At 42.6% G+C, this 24,284-nt stretch overlaps 1 protein-coding gene across 14 annotated transcripts in view; it reads left to right on the plus strand.

Annotated features, from left to right (window-relative positions):
* The window catches only part of TNRC6B (trinucleotide repeat containing adaptor 6B), a 247,560-nt gene extending 226,289 nt beyond the window's left edge, over positions 1-21,271 (plus strand). For 13 of the 14 annotated variants that reach the window (XM_042993339.1, XM_042993345.1, XM_042993333.1 and 10 more), the window contains 8 exons: positions 4,432-4,569; positions 6,688-6,864; positions 8,444-8,590; positions 8,841-8,936; positions 11,399-11,623; positions 12,084-12,154; positions 14,789-14,928; positions 15,913-21,271. In XM_042993339.1, the coding sequence (XP_042849273.1) occupies positions 4,432-4,569; positions 6,688-6,864; positions 8,444-8,590; positions 8,841-8,936; positions 11,399-11,623; positions 12,084-12,154; positions 14,789-14,928; positions 15,913-16,300 (1,382 nt within the window). In that variant the 3' untranslated portion in view covers positions 16,301-21,271. The remainder of the gene's footprint in view (positions 1-4,431; positions 4,570-6,687; positions 6,865-8,443; positions 8,591-8,840; positions 8,937-11,398; positions 11,624-12,083; positions 12,155-14,788; positions 14,929-15,912) is intronic. The other variant, XM_042993336.1, reaches the window with a different exon arrangement.
* The last annotated feature ends 3,013 nt before the right edge of the window (positions 21,272-24,284 follow it).

Genomic DNA, 24,284 nt, shown 5'->3' on the forward strand with positions numbered 1-24,284 from the left:
CCACGATGATAGTGCCCCCCCCTCTCTCTGCCCCTCATGGGATTCTCTTTCTCTCTCTCCCTCTCTCTCTGTTCCTCGATAACTTGCACTCTCTCTTTCTCTCAAAAATAAACACATTTAAAAAAAAAAAGAATAAAAGTCTCTTAGTCCTAATAAAGCCACTTTTGGTATATTTTCCCAAAATTAAAAAGTTGAATGACTTTAATAACTGCTTCACTGACCCTTAACTAATTGGTTTTTTTTTAATTAGATGGTTTCTAATTCTCTGCTTTTAGCAGAATTGAAAACATACTTAACCAAATTGTCTGGGGATAATGACTTATCTAAAGTTGTTGTAGCATCCATGTATTGAGCTGGGGGAAGGGAATATCCCCTCCACAGGAATGCAAAGAAGTAAGTGATGTTGTAACAAGACTCCTTCTTTCTCATCTAATTACTTACATAAGACTTTTTGGTGCTTTTTGTCTGTAGGAATTTTTTAGATAGGAAGAGCATGAATGCAGTCTCATACCTACTCATTCATAGGTATCTGAACCAATTGAGAAATAAAGTCCCTTGTCTTATTAGAAAATGTACTCCCAATAAAATTTAACTTTTCGTGTTTAAAATTTATCAAAATTTGGGGGTGCCTGGCTGGCTCAGTTGGTAGATCATCATCTCAGAGTTATACATTCAAGCTCTATGTTGGGTGTAGGGATCACTTACAAATAAAAAAATCTCGGAGTACCTGGGTGGCTCAGTCGGTTAAGCGTCTGGTTTTGGCTCAGGTCATGATCTCAAGTTCATGAGTTCGAGCCCTGCCTCAGGCTCCTCACTAACAGTAAAGAGCATGCTTTGGATCCTTTGTCTCCCTCTTTCTCTGCCATTCCCCTGCTCACGCGCTCTCTCTCTCTCTCTCTCAAAAATAAATAAACATTTAAAAAGAGAATGTGTTAAACGGACAATTCTGGGTACATTCTTTTATAGTTTATTTTAATATTATAAAAGCACTAGTTTGTTTTCTAATCTATAATAAAAGAATTAGCAGAAACGAACTAATACAGACAAAGAGCGTGAAGGAGTGATTGGGTAAGGACAAGTTACCTTGAGAGAATTTCCTCAAGGAGGTGGCACTGAGCCATGTGGTAATGATGAATATAGACCAGGAATTAGAGTATGTGGCAAAGAAAGCAATTCTGGCAAAGACAGATAAGGTAGGCCAAGGGTTGGATTTGTAGGAATGATAAGAGAGGCGAAAGGGATGATGTACCGGGGAGATGAGTCCCTTGGGAGAGCAAGAGGCATGTCTTATTTCTGTTAATGCCTTTGCTCCTACCAAAGCCTGGCACAAATGAGGCTCTCTGTAAGCGTGCACGGAACTGAATTAAAAGACTGTTTGATTTGAGTTCGGGCTCTGTTGGTGAGCTGGAGACTTACAGGGAGGCAACTTGGTGGACTGAGGAAGTTTGGTTTTGATGAAATAGCAAGTACAAAAAGTCTGGGCTTACAAATAGCTTAGGGGGGGTGCCTGGGTGGCTCAGTCGCTTGAGCGTCTGACTTCAGATCAGGTCATGATCTCACAGCTCGTGGGTTCGAGCCCCACTTCGGGCTCTGTGCTGACAGCTCGGAGCCTGGAACCTGCTTCGGATTCTGTGTCTCCCTCTCTCTCTGCTCCTCCCCCGCTCGTGCTCATTCTCTCTCTCTCTCTCCCTCTCTCCCCCTCTCTCTCTCTCTCTCTCTTTCTCTCTCAAAAATAAATAAACATTTTTTAAAAATTTAAAAAAACAAATAGAGGTTACAAGTCATGCCAGTTACTACAGGACATGGAAGGCAGACACAGAATTACGTACAGCCTTACATTGACTCTTCCTCTCCTGGTTTTGGGGTTGGAGAATGAACTTCTCAAGGCAGTTTTAGCTCCTGTTCTCTTCACACCCCTCTGTGTGTTTGCTTACCAAACTTTGTGATTCAGTTGTCATGCCGCCATGTTTTCGTGGTGTTTGATCCCCAAGGTTCTAATGAGGAAGATGTGCACTTTACTTGAGGTTCAGATGGAACTGCTCAAACTGTCCCCTCTTCCTAAGGTGGAGAACTCCTACTAATTTTCTACACTTTGTGTGTCACAAAAGAACTCTAAGCGGCTGAAATTAACGTTAGTTCACTGTGAGCTCTAAAGAAATTGCAGAGCATGGGGCGCCTGGGTGGCTCAGTCGGTTAAGCGTCCGACTTCGGCTCAGGTCACGATCTCACGGTGTGTGAGTTCGAGCCCCGCGTCGGGCTCTGTGCTGACTGCTCAGAGCCTGGAGCCCGTTTCAGATTCTGTGTCTCCCTCTCTCTCTGCCCCTCCCCTGTTCATGCTCTCTCTTTCTCTGTCTCAAAAATAAATAAACGTTAAAATTTAAAAAAAAAAAAAAAAAAAAGAAAAGTAAAACAGAAGGAATAGTTCTTTATCTTCTTATTAATCCTCATGTCCTTCTTTCTCATCGTCACCAGAATCCTGGGTTACTCTCAAAAGCTCTTCCTCCATGATTAGAACCAAGCTTTTGCTTAGCCTGGAATCCAAGCACCCTGGGCTGGTTTCCTCTGTCGAAGGTAGAGTGTTACTTGCCCAAGGAGCGGCCCACTTAGGCCATTGAAGCTTATGTCAGAAAAAAACCCTTGTTCCTCCAGTCTCGTTTCATCCTAGCTACGCAGGAAAAAAAGAAAATACCATACACTCTTCTTTTAAAAAATCATTTAATTTGGAATATTTCCAGCTTCCTCCGGAACTTCTGCTCCCTGCCCGCACCCTCCACGTAATCACACGGACTAGTAAAGTCGCTTACAAGCAATGGGAATGAACAGTGTTCTTTATATTAATAGCAACGCTTTGTACGTAGGACAAGGTGCTCGGAATTATTTGAGCTTGATTCACTCTGCCTTTTTAAAACTGTCTCTGACAACTCAGAGAAGCATAGGGGGAAAACGTGACCTGGGCCCTCATGGGGTTTGGATGAGTGGAACTTCAGAGCCATTGAGGCACCATCAGGTGGTTGCAGAGTCAAGTGGGTATAGCACGGAGTCTGGCCTGGCCAGAATGACACATCTTCTTGACTAAGAGTAGATGAGCTTTTCACTCCTGCGGTCACCCGAGCGTTTTACACAGGGTGGCTCTCCACACTCCCGTGGTCCATCCTCATTTTTACTAGGTTACCCATCGTTCTTCCCCTCCTCCGTTTCGTTTATTTCAGTGTTATTTTATTTTCATGTGAAATACGTTCTGACCCACAGTGGATGGTGGGACCCGTGAGACCCCTTCAGCAAGCCTCTCATGCTGGACCTCAGCTGTCCAGCCCTGTGCAGCAGGAAGACGTTACCCACCCACACTCCCACCAGAAGCCTGACACCGGAGGCTTTCGTGGAGCTCGCGGCAAAGTAAACTCTGAACCTCTCCGTCACTGCCAGTTTGAGCTGTGGAGGCTTCAGCACTGCATAAAGATTTCTTTCAAATTGATCTCTTACATTCTGCCTTGGCCTCCATGTACGCCATTCTTACACAGCCAGTTCTTTTTCTAAAATACAAACTTAGTTATCTCTTCCTCTCACTTGTTAAAAACCTTCTTTATTTCTTGGAGAAATATTTCTTCTTTATGTCTTGGAGAAAAAAGCCCCCAGATCCTTGGCCTGATACATAAAGACCCTACACAATACAACTCCTCGTTTCTCTCCCATCTCCTGCCACCCTGCCTCGCTCCTCTACCGAGCATCCGAGTGACACCGAGCTCCTCATCATTCCCTGATGTCACCTGATTGTCTTCGATCAAAGCTTTGTACTTAGTATCCTTGGCTTCTATACCTGCCATAGGCCCTACATCAAATGTCCCTCCTGCAAAGCCTTTCCTCCCCCAGACAGCCTCACCACACCTCGTGACTGTCGTTATACCATATTAGTTTGTTGTGTGGAGATTGCTGTTTGAGTTGACGAATCTGCCCGGTGCAAGTGTTAGCTAAATGAGTAAAGACACAGGTGCACTGAGATGGCCTCAATTAGATGGCCTTCATCTACATTTTCATACCTTAACAAAGAGTTATTGTTTTTGTTTTTGTTTTGGTAAGCAAGAGCCATGACAAACATTTCGAATCAAAATCTTTTTCTTTTTTTTAATGAGAGAGAGCGGGGGAAGGGCAGAGAGAGATGAGAAGACGCAGAATCCAAAGCAGGTTCCGTGCTATCTGTGCAAAGCCTGATGTGGGGCTTGAAGCTACAAACTGTGAGATCGTGACCTGAGACAAGTTGGATGCTCAACCGACTGAGCCACCCAGATACCCCGAAATCTGTTTCTCGGTGAAGAAGCTTCTTGTGAATTAGTCTTTAAATGACAAAGGAAGCTATTCATGGATTCTACCTCAGATCTTTTGATTACTGATGCTAGAAATTTATAGAAAGATGTCAAATGTGATTCTCTGTTTTAGGCTTCAGCTCTGGCGGCATGGACTATGGCATGGTTGGCGGGAAGGAGGCTGGAACAGAGTCTCGCTTCAAACAGTGGACCTCCATGATGGAGGGCCTGCCCTCTGTAGCCACACAGGAAGCCAATATGCACAAAAATGGTAAGAGTGAGCAAAGCTTTATGAGATGGAAGTGTTCAGCCCTTAGCAAGCCTTGTAATATAGCCTTACAAATTATTTTAAAGCTGAAATCTTTAGCTTTTTGTCTCTTGATTTTTTTTTTCCCCCCCAAATCCTGTGATCACCTATGAGAGGAAGATTGGGGCTGCGTGTATTTCAAATTATGAAAAACTTAAAATGCTAGTTGTAATTAAGGGATGCAAAATTTCCCACCTGTAACAGGATTAAGAGTAGTAGCAGTGAACTTGAGTACCCATTAGGATAAAACCCTAATATATTGGCTGAGAGAACAGAACCCATTTTTTTGAGGTTTAAGAAATCACAACAAACACATATCATGTTGATTATTTGAACCTTTAAACTCCAAAAGATGACCAGTAGAAGAGTACATGAAATTTGAACTTTCCCCAAAACTCTCTTGTTCTCTGTGAATTACAGCGTCCGCAAGGCAGCAGCTAAGGGCATCATGGGCTTTGGTTGTGAATTGTGGGTCCTTTCATCTCCATCGTTCTCTGGAAGCACTTCTCCATTTCCCTGTAAAACAAATAAAAGGTCTTAGAACCTTCCTTCGGCCTTTGTTTCATTCAGTGTTTATTTCATTTGACAGTAATTCACCTGGACTCACCTGTAGCCTTGAGAGGCAAGTATTAACAGGTGTTGGGCTGGTCTTGCTGCTGTTCCCTGGCAGGCCTCAGCCCCATCAGTCTGAAAACTTTCAGGGTTCCTTTGTAAACCACTATTTAATGTGTCTGCCCCAGAGGTGGTAAAGTGGCCCCATGGAGCTCTTCCCTGCTATCTCTAAGCATTATCATTTGATTTCATGCCATGAAATCAAGAATGATTTATTGAAACTATAAAATCTGTCTCTAGACTGAATAATTCAAACCCAGCATCTGCAGCTTTGGGGACTTACCCTGCTTCCTTAGGCTGATGATTCATCAGGTCCCTTTGTCCCCAAAGACATGATAGGTGCATGATAATAAATACAAGTGCCATGTGAGAGGATATCTTGAAGCTAAAATATCCACCTGCCTTTTCAGAGCTTATAGATAATGTTTTCCCCATTTCCTTAGCAATCCCCAAGGTAATCGAGCTCTTCATTTTCTACTATTCACTGTAACGTGCCCTTGAGTCAGATTTCTGTCAGTGGCTCCAGAAAAGCAAATGACTTCTTTGCTGAGCTTGGAAGGTGGTTTTGATAATACTCCTGCCGGGCCAAACCAAGCAGATTATTTTAATCAGTATTTATACAAATATGTTAATACATCATCCTGGAAATAATTTTATCTGTTTATAAACAGCATCCTAAGGGTAGATCAAGTGACATGGTGCAGCATGTGAAATTCATTTGAGAAATAAATAGGGTGGCCAAGAATTTTATTTAAAGTGAAGCTCATTTTTTGTTAGGTTAAGGGAATTTGAAGCTTTTAAGGTTGTTTTCCTGCCTCATAGCATATAAGATGCATAAAAAGGGCACAGACAGAACTGCTGAAATGCTCTCAAGAAAGCAGTTACAAAGGATCGGCTGTTCTTAGTGTGTGGGGCCGTGGGTGTCCGAGCTGCAGAGTCCCCTGCTGACCTTGTGCTGGCAGAGACCCTGGGCGGGGGTTCCATCTCATTGCTTTGGAATTCAAAGCAAGCGCATATGCTTTTCTCTCCAGTGAACTCCCTCCATTTACACAGCTTCTTCTAGCTAACCTAGGTCTGACCAGCTCCAAAGAACTTGGGTGAATGGTGTCAGGACAAGTGTAGTGAAAACGCTTCTTACGCACTGCAGCTTGTGTAGTGTTTGTCCTATTTCTGATTCTTGAGTCATCAGTATAGAAACTGGGGATAATGGTATGATTTGTAGGTGGTCAGAGTTTCGTTAATTTCTTAAGCCCGTGGAATTTTTAAAACTGAAAGGAAAATTGAAGAATAAGTGTGCTTTAATGAGAACCCGAGAAGCTCAGAAAGGTGAAATGAACTGTTCCTAGCCATCCTACTTATGGATTATATACTGGCTCTCCAGGGCAACCTCTTGTTCCAGAACTTTTTTTTAACTGCATAGTCAGAATACTGTTTTTGCTGGGTGTGAATCAATTTCCTCTCTCTCCTCAGGCGCTATAGTGGCCCCTGGTAAGACTCGAGGAGGGTCACCATACAACCAGTTTGATATCATCCCGAGTGACACGCTGGGTGGCCATACGGGTCCTGCTGGTGATAGCTGGTTACCTGCCAAATCTCCACCGACAAATAAAATCGGAAGTAAATCCAGCAATGCCAGTTGGCCTCCAGGTATTGTCCAGGAAATGTTTTTTCTGTGTATCGTTTGTCTTCAATTCTTAATTTCAGGCTCTGAACAGATTGCTTTTGCCAGTTACTCAGGCACTTTATTTTTTCATTCAGTAATTATTGTCTGATAAAAGGAAGGTATGTGCTATGTTGTGGGAAGATAGTAAATTCACATTAGATGGGGTCTCTGCTCCATAGAGTTCAGTCAGGAAGATAAGGTGTGGACACTGGTCACCTGTAACGCAAGTAACTGTGCTAAATATTGTACAGATATAGATAAGCTGAAAGAAGTCAGAGGAGTGGAATCTGGGATCAAAGAAGGTGATGCTGGAGCTAGACTTGGGATTCATCCATGCACAGGATGCCTCATAACATGGGTTCTTCTGAAATGTCCATTTAATTGACCCGTTTATTCATTAAGCAAGTATTTGTCGTCAGATAGGTTCCAGATATGCAGTAGTGATACAATGAGACTATTTTGTTACTTTTTCCCTTCTGTTTTTATCTTGATTTAAGTCATCTGTTTTCATTGTAGAAAAAATTTTAATTTAGTAAATCAAAAATTAAAAATTGGTGTATGTCTATCTAAACCTCTTTCTGTACTGGAATATTTGTGGTAGGAATATGTGCAGTTCCATTCCACCGAAGAAGGCTCATATAATGCCTATTGTTTGTATATTCTACTATATTGCTCTCCGTCATGATTGGGAAAACAAAAGTTTGTTAATCCCATCCAACAACTTTAAATATGATTTAAATTAACCAATAAAAAAAATTATAGGAGCGCCTGGGTGGCTCAGTCGGTTAAGCGTCCGACTTCGGCTCAGGTCATGATCTTGTAGTTTGTGGGTTCGAGCCCCGCGTCAGGCTCTGTGCTGACAGCTCAGAACCTGGAGCCTGCTTTGGATTCTGTGTCTCCCTCTTTCTTTCCCCTCCCCCGCTCATGCTTGGTCAGTCTCTCTCTCTCTCTCTCTCTCTCTCTCTCTCTCTCTCTCTCTCTCTCAAAAATAAGTAAACATTAAAAATATTAATAAAAATAATTATAAACACTTCTACATATTCTGGGCTTTCTCACTATAAGCCAAATTATTCCTGCTCTTTCTCCCTGGATGTTCCACGAAGTCATGGTCATTTATAGTGTATTTTCTTTTGTTCATCTGAGCCAATTTCCGGTGAGATAAGTGGGAGAAGTCACTTACTTCCAACGCAGATTTTCTCCCGGTTTGTGTCCGAGATACCTGGACAGTTCTCATCAGCACCAGGTTACTTACTCCCGGTTTCACTGCTCTCGGGCCGAACTGCCCTGGAAGTAGGAAGAAAAGTGACCAGGCTAGGCACTAATGAGCTCTGGCTCACAGCCCCAGAGACACCGAGAAGGTCGACAAGCTTGGTAACACAGAAGTGCTGCTAGCACAGTATATGTTGGGGTTGAGAGTGTGATTTTTAATTTTACGATAACTGTTTGCAATAAAATAGATTCAGTATTCTTTCACAGATCTATTTCTTGTATCAAAAACTAACTTGATTTTAACATTTTTTTTTAACATCCTCCTACCTCTAATATTGGTTCTCCTTGTTTCAGAATTCCAACCAGGAGTGCCATGGAAAGGTATCCAAAACATTGACCCTGAATCTGACCCCTATGTCACCCCAGGAAGTGTGCTGGGGGGTACAGCCACATCTCCCATTGTAGATACTGACCACCAACTTCTGCGGGATAACACCACAGGTAAATGAGCGAGGTATCCTCGGTGTTCATTCAAAACCCGGCATTTCATATTTGTCAATCTGTGGCTTCACTGGCACCTGCTAATCTAATAATTTAACCAAAAAACATAAAAATATGTAGCTTTTCAGTTTGTTTGTTTAAGATATATTTTAACCTTCCATGGAAGGGTAAATAAAATACCTAAGGTTGCACTGGTTATACTGACATCTGTCTCAAGATCTCCATCTTGTTCCTCCTGTGTCCCCAAAAGGGTCTAATTCTTCCCTCAACACCTCGCTGCCTTCACCTGGTGCCTGGCCCTACAGTGCCTCTGACAACTCCTTTACCAACGTTCATAGCACTTCAGGTACAAGTATGACCTGTTCGTTCCCCTTTGGCTTGCACTTTTCCATCAGATTCCCTTTTACAAAAGAAATGGGCATTTATTTCTTACAGAATACAATGAAAGTTGAATAGCGAGGGCAGCATAAATGGAAGCACACCTCTTGTACTGGCCATGTTCTCAAGGAGCTTCCGGTCACACAGAGACAGGATGAGACATGTAGCTTTAGGACAAGGCAGATGGTGACATCATTGCAAGGAGCTTGTGAGCATTGAGAGGACAGGGGTCAGATCTTTGTGCCACAAGCGTTTTTCTTTAACCAGTTTGCCAAAGGAGTCATGGCCCATGAGGAGAACCAGGGACGTTTACCAAGTTGTTCCTAAGGCAACCAGTTCTAGTTTGCTTTCCTTAAAAAAAAAAAAAAATTCTTTCCACTTATAGACAAAGGCTACAGGCAGATGGCCAAAGGCAAAATAAAAAAGAGGCCCTTAATTAATTCTACCAACATTTGTTGAGTTCCTTATATATTTTTTTTTTCTAAGACGATAGGGAATGAAAACTTAATGGATATAGTAAAACCATCTGACTTTTATATCTTAATGGATATAATAAAGCATCCGACTCTTGGTTTCCTCTCAGTTCATGATCTCACAGTTTGTGGGATCGAGCCCCGTGTCTGGCTCTGTGCTGAAGCGTGGAGCCTGCTTGGGATTCTCTCTTCGCCCCCTTACCCTGTTGGCACATGCTCTCTCACTCTCTCAAAACAACAACGACAACAAAGAGCTGATGTAATTTGCCTCAGGTCTGTGTGCATATGTAAAGGAGCCAACTCAAAAATCCGTGTTTCTAACCACTACCCTACATTATTCTTTTGGGGGCTTTTTTTCTTTACATGTAAAAACTGATATTTTCACTCAACTCTTTTATTCCAGTAACTGCCCATATCTCCGGTTGAACCAGATAAAAATCTTTTGTCTACAGTTGGATGTTCATCTGAGAGATGACCCAAGAGTCACCCCAGACTTGTCTAAACTGAATGTACATCTCTGCCCCTCCCCTACATCGTCTTTCCTCCTTAACTAAGTTTTTGTGTTTGTTTTAATGACGCTTCCAGCATCAGTGGGTCACAAAGTCTCCTGATTTTTCTCACTTGCTGCCTGAGTCCAAGTGGTGAGGGTGTCTCCCAGGGAGTGTATTCTGCAGCCATATCTCCTACCCATTCTCCATCCTACTTGCTGTCACCCAGGCTGAGACCCAGGTTTAAATACTACGTACCAAATCTAGTGCAAGAACTCCTGGTAGCATCCTCATCAGCCTTCACCCTACCTTTCTGGCCTTCTGTACCTCTCTGGCCTTGTGAAATGGTGTTCAGCCAAAACTGAAGAAAAATACATTTGGTACAGATAGAGTTTAAAGGATATTCATCTATATTCTCCTGTCTCTCTAAGCCCATCCATTTTTTTGTTTGTTTGTTTGTTTTTAACTGTTTATTTTTTAGAGTGAGATTGAGAGCACAAGCAGGGAAGGGGCAGAGAGTAAGAGAAGGAGGGAGAGAGAGAATCCCAAACAGGATCCGTGCTGTCAGCAGAGAGTCTGTTACAGGGCTCAGTCCCACAAACCATGAGATCATGACCTGAGCTGAAATCAAAAGCTGGACACTTAACCAACTAAGCCACCCAAGCACTCCAAGCCCATCCGTTCGTAAAATCCTTCCAGACCTGTCTTTGCCATGCCTTTGATGATGACATAACAGTGTTTTCTCCTCTGTGCATTGAACATATGTGATGATACCTCCAGCTACCAATTCTGCTATTCACCTGTTCCGTCTTCTCATGTGAATTTGAAGTTCTTAAGAATAACTTTATATTACCCACAGCACTGATTTAAAATATAATAAGCCCTTAGCAAATATTTGTTGATTTTTTTTTTTTTTTTTTTTCAAAATCTGTTTGAATATTGGGACACCTGGCTGGCTCAGACAGTAGAACATGTGACTCTTGATCTCAGGGTTGTAAGTTTAAGCATCATGTTTGGTGTAGACATTACTTAAAAATAAAAAATTAAAAAAAAAATCTGTTTGAATATTGATAGCTTAATCACAATCAAAATTAGAAGTTTCTAATGTACTTCCCATTCAGCCAGTGAGTATTTATAGGATAGTTTTGCTAAGGTTCACATTCTACTATATCTTTACGTAAGACTAATGGTTTTAAGAAAACTTCCCTTGAATGAATCTTCCTTTTCAGGCTTGTTTGGCTAAGAAAGTAGTAGAGAATTAGTTATCATTAAATCTTCAGTTCATGTGTTGTTGATTCAGAATAATAGTCATTGAAAATTTTATATTTAGTGTTATTTTGTATTGCTAGTCTCAAGATGTGTACTTACTATTTTTAGAATACTATTTATATGTATACACAAAATTTATGTAGATTGACAAAAGTGATCTATTTAACCTTACTCCTTCCTTAATTTTGTCTTCTTTATAGCAAAGTTCCCTGATTACAAATCAACATGGTCCCCAGATCCCATAGGACACAACCCCACTCATCTCTCCAACAAGATGTGGAAAAACCATATTTCCTCAAGGAACACTACACCGCTGCCCCGCCCACCTCCTGGTCTGACCAACCCCAAACCATCATCTCCCTGGAGCAGCACAGCACCCCGATCGGTCAGGGGTTGGGGGACACAGGACTCACGGCTTGCCTCAGGTGACAAGGACTCGCCTAAAGGAGCATCATTGTTCAAACACAAGGGGCTTATGTTAACACCAAAAAAGACATGAAGTCTTCACAAGAGAGGAAATCACGGTTGTCTGGTAGAGGAAAGAGTATCTCTGGAGTGGAAAGTTGCAGTTCGGTCTAGGGCAGAGGTAGCCAAGAACTCGCAAGGGACAGATGAAGTAAAAACGACACACAGCAGCGTGAGAACATTAGGAGGGAAATGTGGCCTTACAAATGAGGTGTGAGAGTGCACAGGGTTACAAGGTCTAGGGGAAGAGAAACTGACCATTAAGTGACAGGATGAATGCGGTTAGAGGGACGTGTAAAATAGAAGACCGTTTATAAAAGGAGAGAAGACACACGGGGCCTATGTGAAAACGTTTTCTCACTCATGGCTTTCTGAATTTTTTTACTGCTCTTCCTAATTTTTTCTTCTGGTTACTTACAGCCTCTACTTGGAGTGATGGTGGTTCAGTTCGTCCCAGTTACTGGCTGGTTCTTCACAATCTCACTCCACAGGTAACCATGCTTCCTTGTGATTTTCGAGACAGGATTTGATTGTGTTAAGAAAGGGAAACTCAGGTGTGAAATGTTGCCAAATAATAACAAAGCTCATTAATTTCCTGCTTGCTACTCAGAGGTCCAGCATGCAGGGGTGGGCCTCCCCACCCGAGGCTCGAAGCCTATTCCTGAGCGGGGATTGTTGGCCCAACAAGGCTTGGGGCTCAATATCAAACATCTTTATGCTTCATAAATAATTAACCATCCATCTCTGCAGTAGAAGAAATCTGTCAATTTCATAGCTTAAATGCCACATGGGTGCTTTCAATTTTCCATCTGTTATTCTCTTCTTTGTAGATGGCATTACTAATTTGCTCTCTTCAGAACATGCCCTCTAGGTTGTTTTTACAGTGATGGGTTTCATTTGCCCCAAGCCAGTCTGTCACCTTGTTTGCTTGATAACTGACATACTTGCGGCAGTATTATGTTGAACACGCAAATGAGATTAAGTGAACCCATTGAAACTGAGCCTGTGACCTTCATTTGGACTTGACAGCACAACCTTTACAACACCTTGTTAAAAGGAGTCAATTATGCCTCCCTCCCTTTGACACATAGAAGGAATTGTCTAGCATTTAATTCATAACTGGATTCATGCGCACTTTAGTAAGCTAGCTAGCATTTTCTAGAGTGTTCCCATGGGATATTAATAGGTCTCTGGCCTAATATGTTTGGAACATGTACTTGATTAAACAAAATTAAGCGGGTTTCTTCACTGTGAGACTTATTAGACTCTTTAATATGCTAACATGTATTATCCTCTGTGGAGAAATACAGCTTCTCCTAAATTTACCTGCCCAGTGAACCTGTTTGTGGAACCTGTTTGTGGGGAGTGAGTCCAGGGTTTGTATTTAGGGTACATGTTGAGAAAGGCAGTTTCATAAATACAGTTAACATGAAGAAGAGTCTGGGTTGGCTCTTACTCGGCTTAAAGCCCCAGGTGGGTTATTAGCTACGAATCAACTGAAGTGTAAAAATTTTATACGACCATACTCAAATCTGTATATGCCTCATTAGAACATGACAACGTTCTAAAGTTGTCACACAGTGTGGTGGGTATATGGTGAGGACGAGAGAGGCCGTAAAGTCTACGCTGTGTTGAAAGGAACTTGGACAAGCTAGCCTGCTGTTCGCTTCTGTTTTATCCTATGAAAAATAGTAAGTTCATGTGTGTATATACATAATGTGAATCTGGGGGTTAACTGTGCTCATATAAGAAAGAACTGATGAATTTTAAAACTCAAGTACCTAATAGACTAATCCCGATGGTAGCTTAGAAAACGGTTATATGGGCAAATCTTTGGAACCTGGATAAATGTACTTTTCATCACCTAAAATCTGTTTAGAGGGCATCTGTCCTGAAAGGTCACTTGTGGCCCACACGGACATGCTCATAGAGTTGATTTCCATTTTCTGTAAAGAACTGTGGTGATGCTGCTGGTTTCCATCCTGCGGGGTTTCCATAGTGAAACCACACAATGTTTCCACTGCCACCGCCGGTAGCACAGTTTCTGAGGCTGTTCTGATAGTAATCTGTTTCCCTTCCAAAGAAATGAACTTAATGTTGGACTGAGCAGCCTGTCTAAACCTAGTTAAGATCTCAATACAAGTAAATTCATCAGAGTGAATAAGTGCATCTGTTCATCCGAGTCCAGAGTGAGAGAAACTGTCTGTAAACGGTGAACATCTGGAGAGTCTGGCCAACATGAGGCTGAGGGTGGCAGGGTTCACAGAGAAGCAGGCACAAAGGCTCGTCCTGAGATGGGCAGCGTGGGAGTCCAAGGACACTGGTGTTGTCTGTGAGCTAGGTCAGCCAGCAACATTCTCATCAGGGTGTGGGGACGCCTGGGTGGCTCAGTCGGTTAAGTGTCCGACTTCAGCTCAGGTCATGATCTCATGGTGTGTGGGTTCGAGTCCCACGTTGGACTCCGTGCTAACAGCATGGGGCCTGCTTGGGATTCTCTCTCTCTCCCTCTCTCCCTCTCTGCCCCTCTCCCACTCTCTGTCTGTCTGTCTGTCTCTCTCTCTCTCTCTCTCTCTCAAAATAAATAAATTTAAAAAAAAATTTAAAAACCACTAAACCGTCAAGGAGGTTAGCAGTGCTTTTCTTGTGTCCTCCTTTAGCTCTCTGTGAGATTATTAACCAGGGGAGTGGAGAATAGTTCAAATACGACGTTACTAATGAGGTCGAGAACTTGTCTTAAGTTCCTGTTCGGGCGCCATCCTGTTTCTGCTTTCTAAAGGCTCTCACAAGTCAACACGCATTCATGTGTTTACCTCTTAAAAACAGACTACAGGTCGAATCATAGGATTTGTCTTGAGCTGTGTTTTTGCAAACTTTCTTTTTGTAGTATGGGCACATTAGATCTCAGCCCGTGCTTTGAATTAACTTAAAATTTGCCTTTAAGACCTCTATTGAGTGCACTCTTTCCTGCTTTGAGTCCTTCCTTCCTTTGTCCAAGACTTACTTAGTGCCGATATCATTATTTACAAACCAGAAGCCCTTCTCCTCCTCATATACAAGAAAGGCCATTTGACTTCTGTTCACACCCTACCTCCAGTTTTTAACTCATGAATATCATTACTCCTTAGATTGATGGGTCAACGTTGAGAACCATCTGCATGCAGCATGGCCCACTGCTGACATTCCATCTGAACCTAACCCAGGGCACTGCCCTGATCCGATACAGCACCAAACAGGAGGCAGCCAAGGCCCAGACTGCACTGCACATGTGAGTACCCATCCTACGCTCACTGAGACAAACACGCACGAAGATGCACACGTGAGTATTCTGGCACCTGCTTCATAAGGCAAAGATCCACGAGAACATGCACAAAAACAGCATCCTGGCATAAGCAATTGCTTGGTACGGAGGGGACGGATCTTTTCTACCTCCCCAAGTGTGGATTGCCCTGTATATCTGTGTAGGCCCGTAATCAGAATTCCAAAAGTAAAGAATTTATGAAGTCATGAAGCAGTGAGTAAATTTTAATACCGTAAAACAAAGCCCCAGTGTTCAGGAGAATGTGAAACATTGTAGGTGCAGTCACTTTTTCTAATAGAATCTGGTTGCTTACTTTGTCTTCTTTGTTGAAACGCTGTGGCTTGGCGGGTAGCAGAGGTTTTTGTCTTACGTAGGTGGGACTGGATCACACTTTGACTGTCCCCCCTCCCAGCTGCTGTCAAACTGGTAGCCCGGGAAGAGCTGACTCTCTGTGGCTCCAGGCCCCGACAGAAAGCTACAAACAGAACGAGCAAGCAGTGGTGACTCTCAGGCGGTGAGCCCGGCCCAGAGGCAGAGCAGTGGCACTTCCAGATGTGTGAGGTTGAGTCACCTTGATGTTTGCACTGTGACCTTTTACCTCCCATTGGGAAAAGAAAGATGACATTTTTCTCAACATACAAATTCCAAAAGGATAGCGATACGTGGTACCCCCTAGTAGTCTTTGGAGGTCTTGAGATTTAGTGATCCCTTACTGCTTTAGTACAGTATTTCTCAATCACCTGGTCTGGTTAAAATGCAGGTTTTGATCCCGTAGGCCTGGGGTGGGGCCTGTGATTCTGCATTTTAGAAAGCTTCCAGGGGATGTGGAAGCTGCTGGTCAGAGGAGCATACTTTGAACATCAAGGACTCTGGGACTCGAAACCCTCAGTCCGTGCAGGTGCTTTAGGATTTCCCTCAAATCCATAGCTCTTTCCCTCCCCTTTCTTCCAGGTGTGTGCTGGGAAACACTACCATCCTGGCTGAGTTTGCCACCGATGATGAAGTCAGCCGCTTTCTGGCACAAGCTCAGCCCCCTACACCTGCAGCAACCCCAAGTGCACCCGCCGCAGGTTGGCAGTCGCTGGAGACCGGCCAGACCCAGTCAGATCCCGTCGGACCTGCTTTGAATCTTTTCGGTGGGTCCACAGGGCTCGGGCAGTGGAGCAGCAGTGCTGGCGGCAGCAGCGGGGCCGATCTTGCTGGCGCTTCGTTGTGGGGGCCCCCAAACTATTCTTCTAGCTTGTGGGGAGTCCCAACTGTGGAAGATCCCCATAGGATGGGCAGCCCTGCTCCCTTACTACCTGGTGACCTTCTGGGAGGAGGGTCGGATTCAATCTGAACTTAAAACTTTCAACTCTGACCTCGTGACCTTTTTTGGAACAGCAGCAGCACTAACTTGACCTTTTCGTTTTTTTTTTCAACTTGCAATAAATACATTTTTAAAAGGAAAAAAGAAAACGGAGAGAGAAAAAAAAAAGGTGGGTCATTGACAGACTGTCTGAGCACATAGTTGCCTCCCTTATAACTTCAGTTTTTTCGTTTGGAATATGAATCCAAAAAGAGAACATATCACTCTTGAAATACTTGAATCATGAACGCCAACCTAGAAAGACAATGTGAAGCAAGTACACATACCATTTAAATTTAAACACAAAAAAATTAAAAAAATTAGTTTCTAGTTTTTCACTTTTTTCATGTTATATGGAAGTTGTTGCTAAGAAACATATATACTGAAAAAAAATAGCTTTTTAACTTTGTTTGCACTGGGTGTGTTTCCGTCCTTAGGTCTACCACGTTTGGGAGGGAGGGGAATTCAAAAGAATTGTTGGGGTGGGGGGGGGAAGACTTGACGGAGCCTCACTTTAAAAACAAAAACACAAAAAACCTAAAAAAAAAAAAAAAAAAAAAAGGAAAAAATTTGTGATTGGCTGGTTGATAAATACCAGTGTGTTCTGGCACATGTAACTGCCCAGGCATGCTCGTTCTGGTATGTGTGTGCACGTGTGTTCATGTGCATTTGCGTGCATCCTTCTCTCTGTCTCTGTGTGTGCGTGTGCCCGTGTCCTCCTCCCCCTGCCCCACCCGATCTCTCCGAACGCTGCGTTGCTAACAGTCTGCAGGCTGGCTGGCCGGCCATCTGCTTTTTATTTTTTTTTTTATTTTTATTTTTTTTAACTATGAGAACACACAAGCACCGGGAGCCACTGCTTACTTAAAGCAACTCCGTTGGGCTGCATTAAGATGAACAGAGTGCTTTTTAATGATTAAAGCAGGGAGCTCCTTTACATTTGCAAATTAGCCTGAGCGAGTTTTCTCTTGCTTTTCTTTCGACCTAGCAGTAGAGCGGAGCACTGCCAAGTCCCAAAAAAGTAGGAGAGCAGGAGGTACCTCTTGGAGCAACCGTGTGTTTTATTTATTTCTGTTTTTTAAAGTAAGTGGCCACCAGGCACATCGGGATATCTGTTAAGTTTCACGCAGGCCTTTTCTTTTCATTAATTTGAACGGGAACAGACGATGAGAGAGTTTTTACTTCTGTGGTGTCTCAAAAGCAGAAAAACCACGTTCGCCCTTTCTTGTTGTAATCGGGTATGAGGAATTCATCAGAAAGTCAGGTAATGCTGAATTGGTTCTCTTTTTCATTGTGTGAAAACAAAACAAGTAACTCGTGAGCAGCTGCAGCTTCTCCCTCTCTGCTCCTCTCTCGCCGAGCGTTACCTGTGCCAGGCCGCGGCGCGCTACAGCACCAGGCCATCACTGACAGAAACGTTTACTTAACGAATGTTCTTAAACCAGTGTGTACTTCAAGCGTTTCCTTTTGTTCCTCTGTGTTGTGTATTTCCTGTGTATGTGGTTTTGCTTAGGCAGGTATAACTTAGCAAAGACTTTTAAGTATTGCACCTTTTTTTGGTTTTGACCTCTTTATTTTTTTTTTTTCCTTGTAATGTTGCTTTTTTATTTTGGTATTTAAAGACTTTTTTTTTTTTTTTTAAAGCATCAATGTAGTAGTACTCTGGGCCGAATAGGGGGCAACTTTTAATCCACAGTTATCACCAACATGTATGTACTTATGTTGGAATCAACATGTATCAAACTGCTTTTTGTGAAGAGTTCTAGCAGACCTGAAGGGGTACCCCTTTATACAAAGCAGATGGCTGGCGGGGCGGGGGGTGGTGGGGAGGGAGGGGAACGTATGCCGGTAATGTGCTAGCACTTGTGTGGACATCCCAGTCTGCATTATACTGTTTAACATAAAGTGCCGACATTCTGTACCAGCAAATACCTGCCCATTCCAACCCTTGGTGGGAGCAGACCTCTACTGTCCTCCATAACTTGCTGCTAGTGAGGACAAGGGAGTTTTTCTTTCTTTAGCATCTTCAGTGAAGGATACAACAATGCCTAATGTATTTGACTTTTAGCTTGTGTCTGTGTGTAGGTGGGTGGGTGGGTGTGTATAGGAAAAGGCAAAAACGAATTATTTGCATCAAGTGGTTTTATGAGACAAAGAGTGGGAATTCTGTAGTCCTCTGGCTTACCCTGTTGATTATAAACCTAGCCTCAAAAGAGATTGACATGTGTAATTCAAGTAAGCATTCGCTCTTGGAAGTCTTTATGCACCCTTTGTGGAAAGGTGGTCAAACTTGAGTCTCCAGCGTTGGTTCAGTCCCATTGGATGCCTTGTAGAAAACTGACTGTGCCCTCTTCCTGCTCTCCGGTTTTCATCACCACCACCATGCCCCTTCCATCTCTGCCCATGTACAAAAATGTCTCCTTCTGGTCCCCTCTGCCTGCTCTCTGTGTGAGGAGCAAAACCCTGTGGTGTGTGGTGACGTCCAGGTGGAGAGCAGCTGTGTTCAGCCATCTACAGAAGGCGAAATCTTAGTGGCCCTGGGCCAGGAGCGTGTCCCGAGGCTCCCACGAGCCCGTGACAGCCCTGTCCACTGCCGTGATTCCCTGTCGTGGTCCTGCCCCCCCCCCCCTCCTCCTGCCTGCTGGTTCCTTGGCCTGCACTATGGGTTAGTTGAGTTCCTTATGATACTACGGTGAAAGCCGGGTGCTAGAGCCCCTCTTGTTTACAAGACATAATGAGGGATTTGAAATATGTAAAAATAAACATGAGAAGCTCAAATGTTCTTCCATCTTAAGCTTAAAGGGAAAAAATTAAAAACTTAAAAAAAAAAAGACCAAAAAGTGCGTATATATATACATATAAATATATATTTTAGATGAAGACTAACTCTGGGAGCATTTAACAGTGTTTTTTGTTTTTGTTTTTAACATTTATTTTCCTGCTTTAAAATTTGCAAGCATTCTCAGGAATTCTAGGGTAGGAAGCCAGTTTTTTGAAGATGGTTTATTTAACCGTATCTTATCCTAGATAGACGGCTGTTTCTTTCCTGTTCATAAACTTTTACAAGTTCCTGAAACTTCAAAAAGTTGAAACAATTTTTACTTAAAAAAAAAAAAAAATGTAAAGTCTCCAAACATTATTGTCATACTGGGGATCACACATTTTAAAACACATAGAAAGAAATATTTTTTAAAAATGATCAATTTAGCAGCAACAGGTCAATTCGTTATCTTTAAAAACACGGGAGAAGGATTAGCTTTCTAAGAGCTTTATCATGGATTCGTTTGAAATTGTGTGTCATTTAGTGGGAGCGTTTGGTTTTTATAAATGGGAACGTCATCACTCTGTTCCTTTCCATTTAAGATTGAACTGACATCTCCCCTAATGATTGTTTTTGTTTTTTTTTTTTTTAAGGGAACCCTTCTCCCTGCCCCTCAAACCCCAGGACAAAAGAAAGAAAGAAAGAAACAACAACTTAGGGGGAAAAAAAAAAAAGTAAACTCTAATCTGTAAAATAGTACGGTTGGATTGCTGAGAATCTATGTAAAGAGCTAGGAAATATAGGTTAATAATTTTTGGAACAAATTTTAAATATAGGCATTACTAGAGGAAAATATCTATGGACTGTTCTATTAACAAAGAATGTCTGTCTTACCTCCGTTTGTTATGGGAGGAGGAGAAAAGAAGAATCTAATAAGGAACAAGTGATTTTACTTTTTTAGCTCCCAGCTACTGTTGTGCTCATTTTAATTGCTGTTTTGAAGATCTGCTGCTTAATTATCCCCATCCCTCAGCTGGAGATGTGGAGTATTTCCTTTCGATTTTTCATGACGTTGAATTCTCCTTTTGTATTCCCTCCTGGGGCCGGGGGTCAGAATTCCCAAGCATGACCACAGCTGCTTTTAAACATCTAAGCTTCCCAGTGGGAAAGAAACTCCAGCTTGACAGGTAAAGGGAGTGGGTGGGGTTGCTGCCTGCAATTTCTCTAAAGCCGCTTTAGTGCCTTCGTACATACACCCAGACATCCTAAGCAGGGGGAACGCGTGTGTATGTGCATGTGGTCCAGTCACTCCGCAGACATTAAGACACTTGCCCATTAAGGAAATCGGAGTGGTTCTGGACAGGCCCCACAGGCAGTGGGCTAAATTGAAAATAAACAGAAATCAAGGAAGTTAAATATGCTTTCATGTCTCAGTAATGTGGAATGCCAAGATCCTTCCTTGTGTTATCGCCCTCGTTACTGGGTACTGACGTCTCCACGTGTGTCATTGTGACAACCACATACAGTGATTTGGAAAGTCTGTCTGTGTTGGGCCAGTAGAAAGGGGTTCCTGTTTTTCTGCTCCTGTCCTCCCTTGTCTCCTCTCTTTCCCCCAACTCTGCCCCCCCACCTTCTTTTTTTTTTTTTTTTTTTTTTTTTTTTTGTCAACTTGATGGAAGCTTTGCTTTATTGGTTGGCAGTGACCTAAGAAAAGGATATAGTGAGAATATAATGGAAGAAAAAAACTCTTTTCTTTCCGTGATATTCTTTGGCAAGAGCCATGTCTGCTGAGAGGTTAAGTGGCTTCCATACACTTAGAAAATTCGGTGGGAGCGGCTTCTCTTCCACCACATTCTGGCATGTGTACAGAGGTTTGCTGGTCACCTCTCATTATGTAGATTTATTTTGTAAACATTTCGATCATGTAAATTTGAGCTTTCCAATTTTTACTAGTTTCCTTTATTTTTTAAACACTTGATTACTAGTGGCTGGAGGTGTCCATCTTTCAAACATCACAAACTTGGTTTCTGTCTACCACATGAGTCGCCAAAAAAATAAAAAAATAAAAAAATAAGCACTCGTGGGAAAGAGATGTCTTCCATCAGACTGGAGACCTCTACTGGCAATTTAAATCCAGTGCCATGACCTAATTTTAGGTGTTTAAAAAAAAAAAAAAAAAAATACAAAAAAAAAAAAAACCCCACAAAGTTCAGATCTCCGAGACACTGTGAAGAAATGGATGGCCCATGTGGCATCTCTGGTTCCTCCGTACCTAGCCCTTGATTTTTTGCATTTACAACATGCACAGAAGTTAACTTAGCAGTGATGGCATGTCAAGGTTCCAAAGCAAATTCTTTCATCAGTATCCCCCAGTAAATAATTATCCATTGATTGCCATTCGATCAGTTTTATTTATAGCAGCTTAATTTTCTAATCAGATGGCTCCTGTTCTAAGAACTTTGCCACCTCTTCTGATATGAATGTAGCATAAACGAGCAGTCGGTTCTTCCAAGTTCCTGTGGGTTGAACGTGGGATCTAAGATATGCAAAAAAATAAATAAGAAGAAGAAAAAAGAGAGGAAAAGAAATCCCTGCCTAAGAATTTGGAAGAACTTTTATTAATATATCTAGCAGAAACTAACATTTCACGGGCTACTGACTTGTTGCAAAGATTCACTCGAATTTTTGCCACTTGTCGGGGGGGCAGTTTTTGTAGGGTTAACAGCCAGATTCCATATCGACCTCAGATGCTGTGTACTTTTTAATTTTACTTTTTTATATTTTGCCATCTTGACTCTTAAACAAAATGAAGATGTCTCTGTGTTGAGAAAAACGCTTAAGCCAAGCCTGTTTTCCTCTGCAGTGTAAATAAGATGTTTTCAGCAGACTTGGCTATAACAGCCGTCTCTAAGATTAGGGAACAATTGAGTCTTTATGTAAGAAAGGTCCCCTTCTCCCCCATCCTCAGAGTTCAGATTCAATATATAACACTTTGTAGGTTATTGTTTGGGATTTGGGTTTTTTTTCTTTTAACTATCTATAGGGTCTTTTACTAAGCGTAGAGACACATGTTTAGCTGGTTAAAAAAACAAAATCAAACTTTTTCTTCAGTGTTTTTGCCAAGTTTTGTCACACTTCATTCATGTCTGTGCATTAACTATGCTGCTTAGTGTTGCTGCAAAAAGACATGTATTCTTGAATTGTTTTCCTTTCTGTGAGTGTACAGCTAAGGCTGCATGTAATGGTGCAGATGAAAATATTCCAGCCTCTGTGTCTACAGGGAGTTGTCAATCTGTAGACCTCAGCACTCTTTCAGAAAATAGGGTGCCCTCACCCTCTGCTGCACACCGCACCCTCTTAGCTTTCTTATCTACAACTACAGGGTGTCCACACAGTCTAGAAGCAGGCAAATATACATAATGTTGTCAAGAACATCAACAATCTGTTTTAAAAAAAAAAAACCCATAGAATGTTCTCTGTGTTTCCAGAGTTAGTGCATACCCTGTCATAAGCTCTGTAGGTTTATGGCCAGTGCCAAAGGTGTGTGTATTTTCAGAGATGGTCCCCACTTGTTAATGACGGTGTTGTTTTCTTGACCTTGAATCTGATAAAGGAGGTACTGGCATCACATTCTTAGATTTAAAATAGTTCTCAACTTCAGGAGTCTATGAACACAGTAGTAATGGAATAAAAATAGAACGTTGACCCTCCCTAACCTGCCCAGAATGCCTCCCCGCTGCCTGCACCGCCAAAGAGGCCATGAACATTTACAGGATGGTGAAGGGAACACCGGTCAGGAAACAGAGCTACTCCCCACCGGCTGGGCATTCCTGCTCTCCTTATGTGTGTGGTCACTCAGACTAGAGCTGAAAGAATTACCAAGTATTCTAACATTTGAGTGGTTTTTAAAATGTCAATCTCTTGTATCCTACCACCACCACCACCACTAAAAAAAAAAAAAAAAAAAGACCGAAGCTGCCAGTGTTTGCCTCACAGAATTTAAATAGTTCTTTTCACTTGGCTATACAGCTGAATTTGTTTTTAAAGAGAAACTATGCACACCAGGAAACATGGTACCACCCTGACTGAAGGGTCTCTGCAAGATTCAGTCATGGGGTCTTCGTTGTGACAAACACTAGTTCTGTCCCTGGGGAAAGGAAAGGTCAGATAAAGGCAAGAAGTGTTGTGTTGTAAATTAAAAAAAAAAAGAAAGAAAGAAAGAAATCGTGTTTCCGTAAAGCACTTTGTGCCTCGGTTTATTTTTCACACTGTCAGTCACCACTTTGGAAGTCCATTCCCAATCGCCATTGACCCCTCTCGAGCCAAGATTAATACGCTGAGACTGTTGTTTTCAAAGAGCTTAATTCCTCTTTACTGCTAGTGGGGAGCAGCAAAACTGTAAAGGAACTTTACAGTATAGTCGTTGCAGAGATGTGAAACGAAGTGCTTTTCTTCCCCTTCACCCCTGCTTTCCTGGACCTCACCCTCAATCTGGCATTCCTTCTCCCTCGGCTCCTGAAAGGTGTGCACGGTTCTCAGAGGGCTGGGTTGTGCAAGGTCACTGGAGGTGAGCTAGCCGTCCCGCAGAGCTTTATGGACAGGAAGGTCGTGTATCCTAAATGTGTTCGCCAAAAATGAAAGGGGGGGGGGGGTCGTCTGTATACTAAACAAAGCAAAAACCTTTGGAACCCTTTAAAGAAGTTACATACCTTTTAAAGGTAGTATCGTTTCTCACCAAGTGATGCATCCAGCGTGACCCTTCTTGCCGGAAATTTCGGGATGTTAGAATAAATGTGTTTAAAACACCACCCCCACCATCCCCCCCCCCCCTTTTAGTTTTGTCCAAGGAATTACTTCAGTGTAGTATTTCTGAATGTGCCTTTGGGAGTACAGGGACCGTCTGTTTTAGGAAGAAGCTCTCCGTGGGGATAAAACAGAAAGGCGGTCAGCTTAGTCTTTAGGGAAGTCAGCGATTCTCCTGGCAGTCCCCGGGGGCAGCCGTGGAGTTTTCATTAGCACCCATATTGCACAGTGTAGAGTTGTGTGGAAACGATCCTGGGGCTCGGGCGGGAGAATGAGGTGATGGTGCACAACGACAGAGACCCAGGTCGGTCGGAGAGCGCAGGTTGACTTTCTCTACCTGCAGTACCTAGTTTCCCTCGTGTCTGTGTGCGCGCGCGTGTGGCCGTGGCCGTTTTGTTTTTTGTTTTTCTG

The sequence above is a fragment of the Panthera tigris genome, chromosome B4 (genome assembly GCF_018350195.1).
Source record: "Panthera tigris isolate Pti1 chromosome B4, P.tigris_Pti1_mat1.1, whole genome shotgun sequence".
Classification (NCBI taxonomy): Eukaryota; Metazoa; Chordata; class Mammalia; order Carnivora; family Felidae; genus Panthera; species Panthera tigris.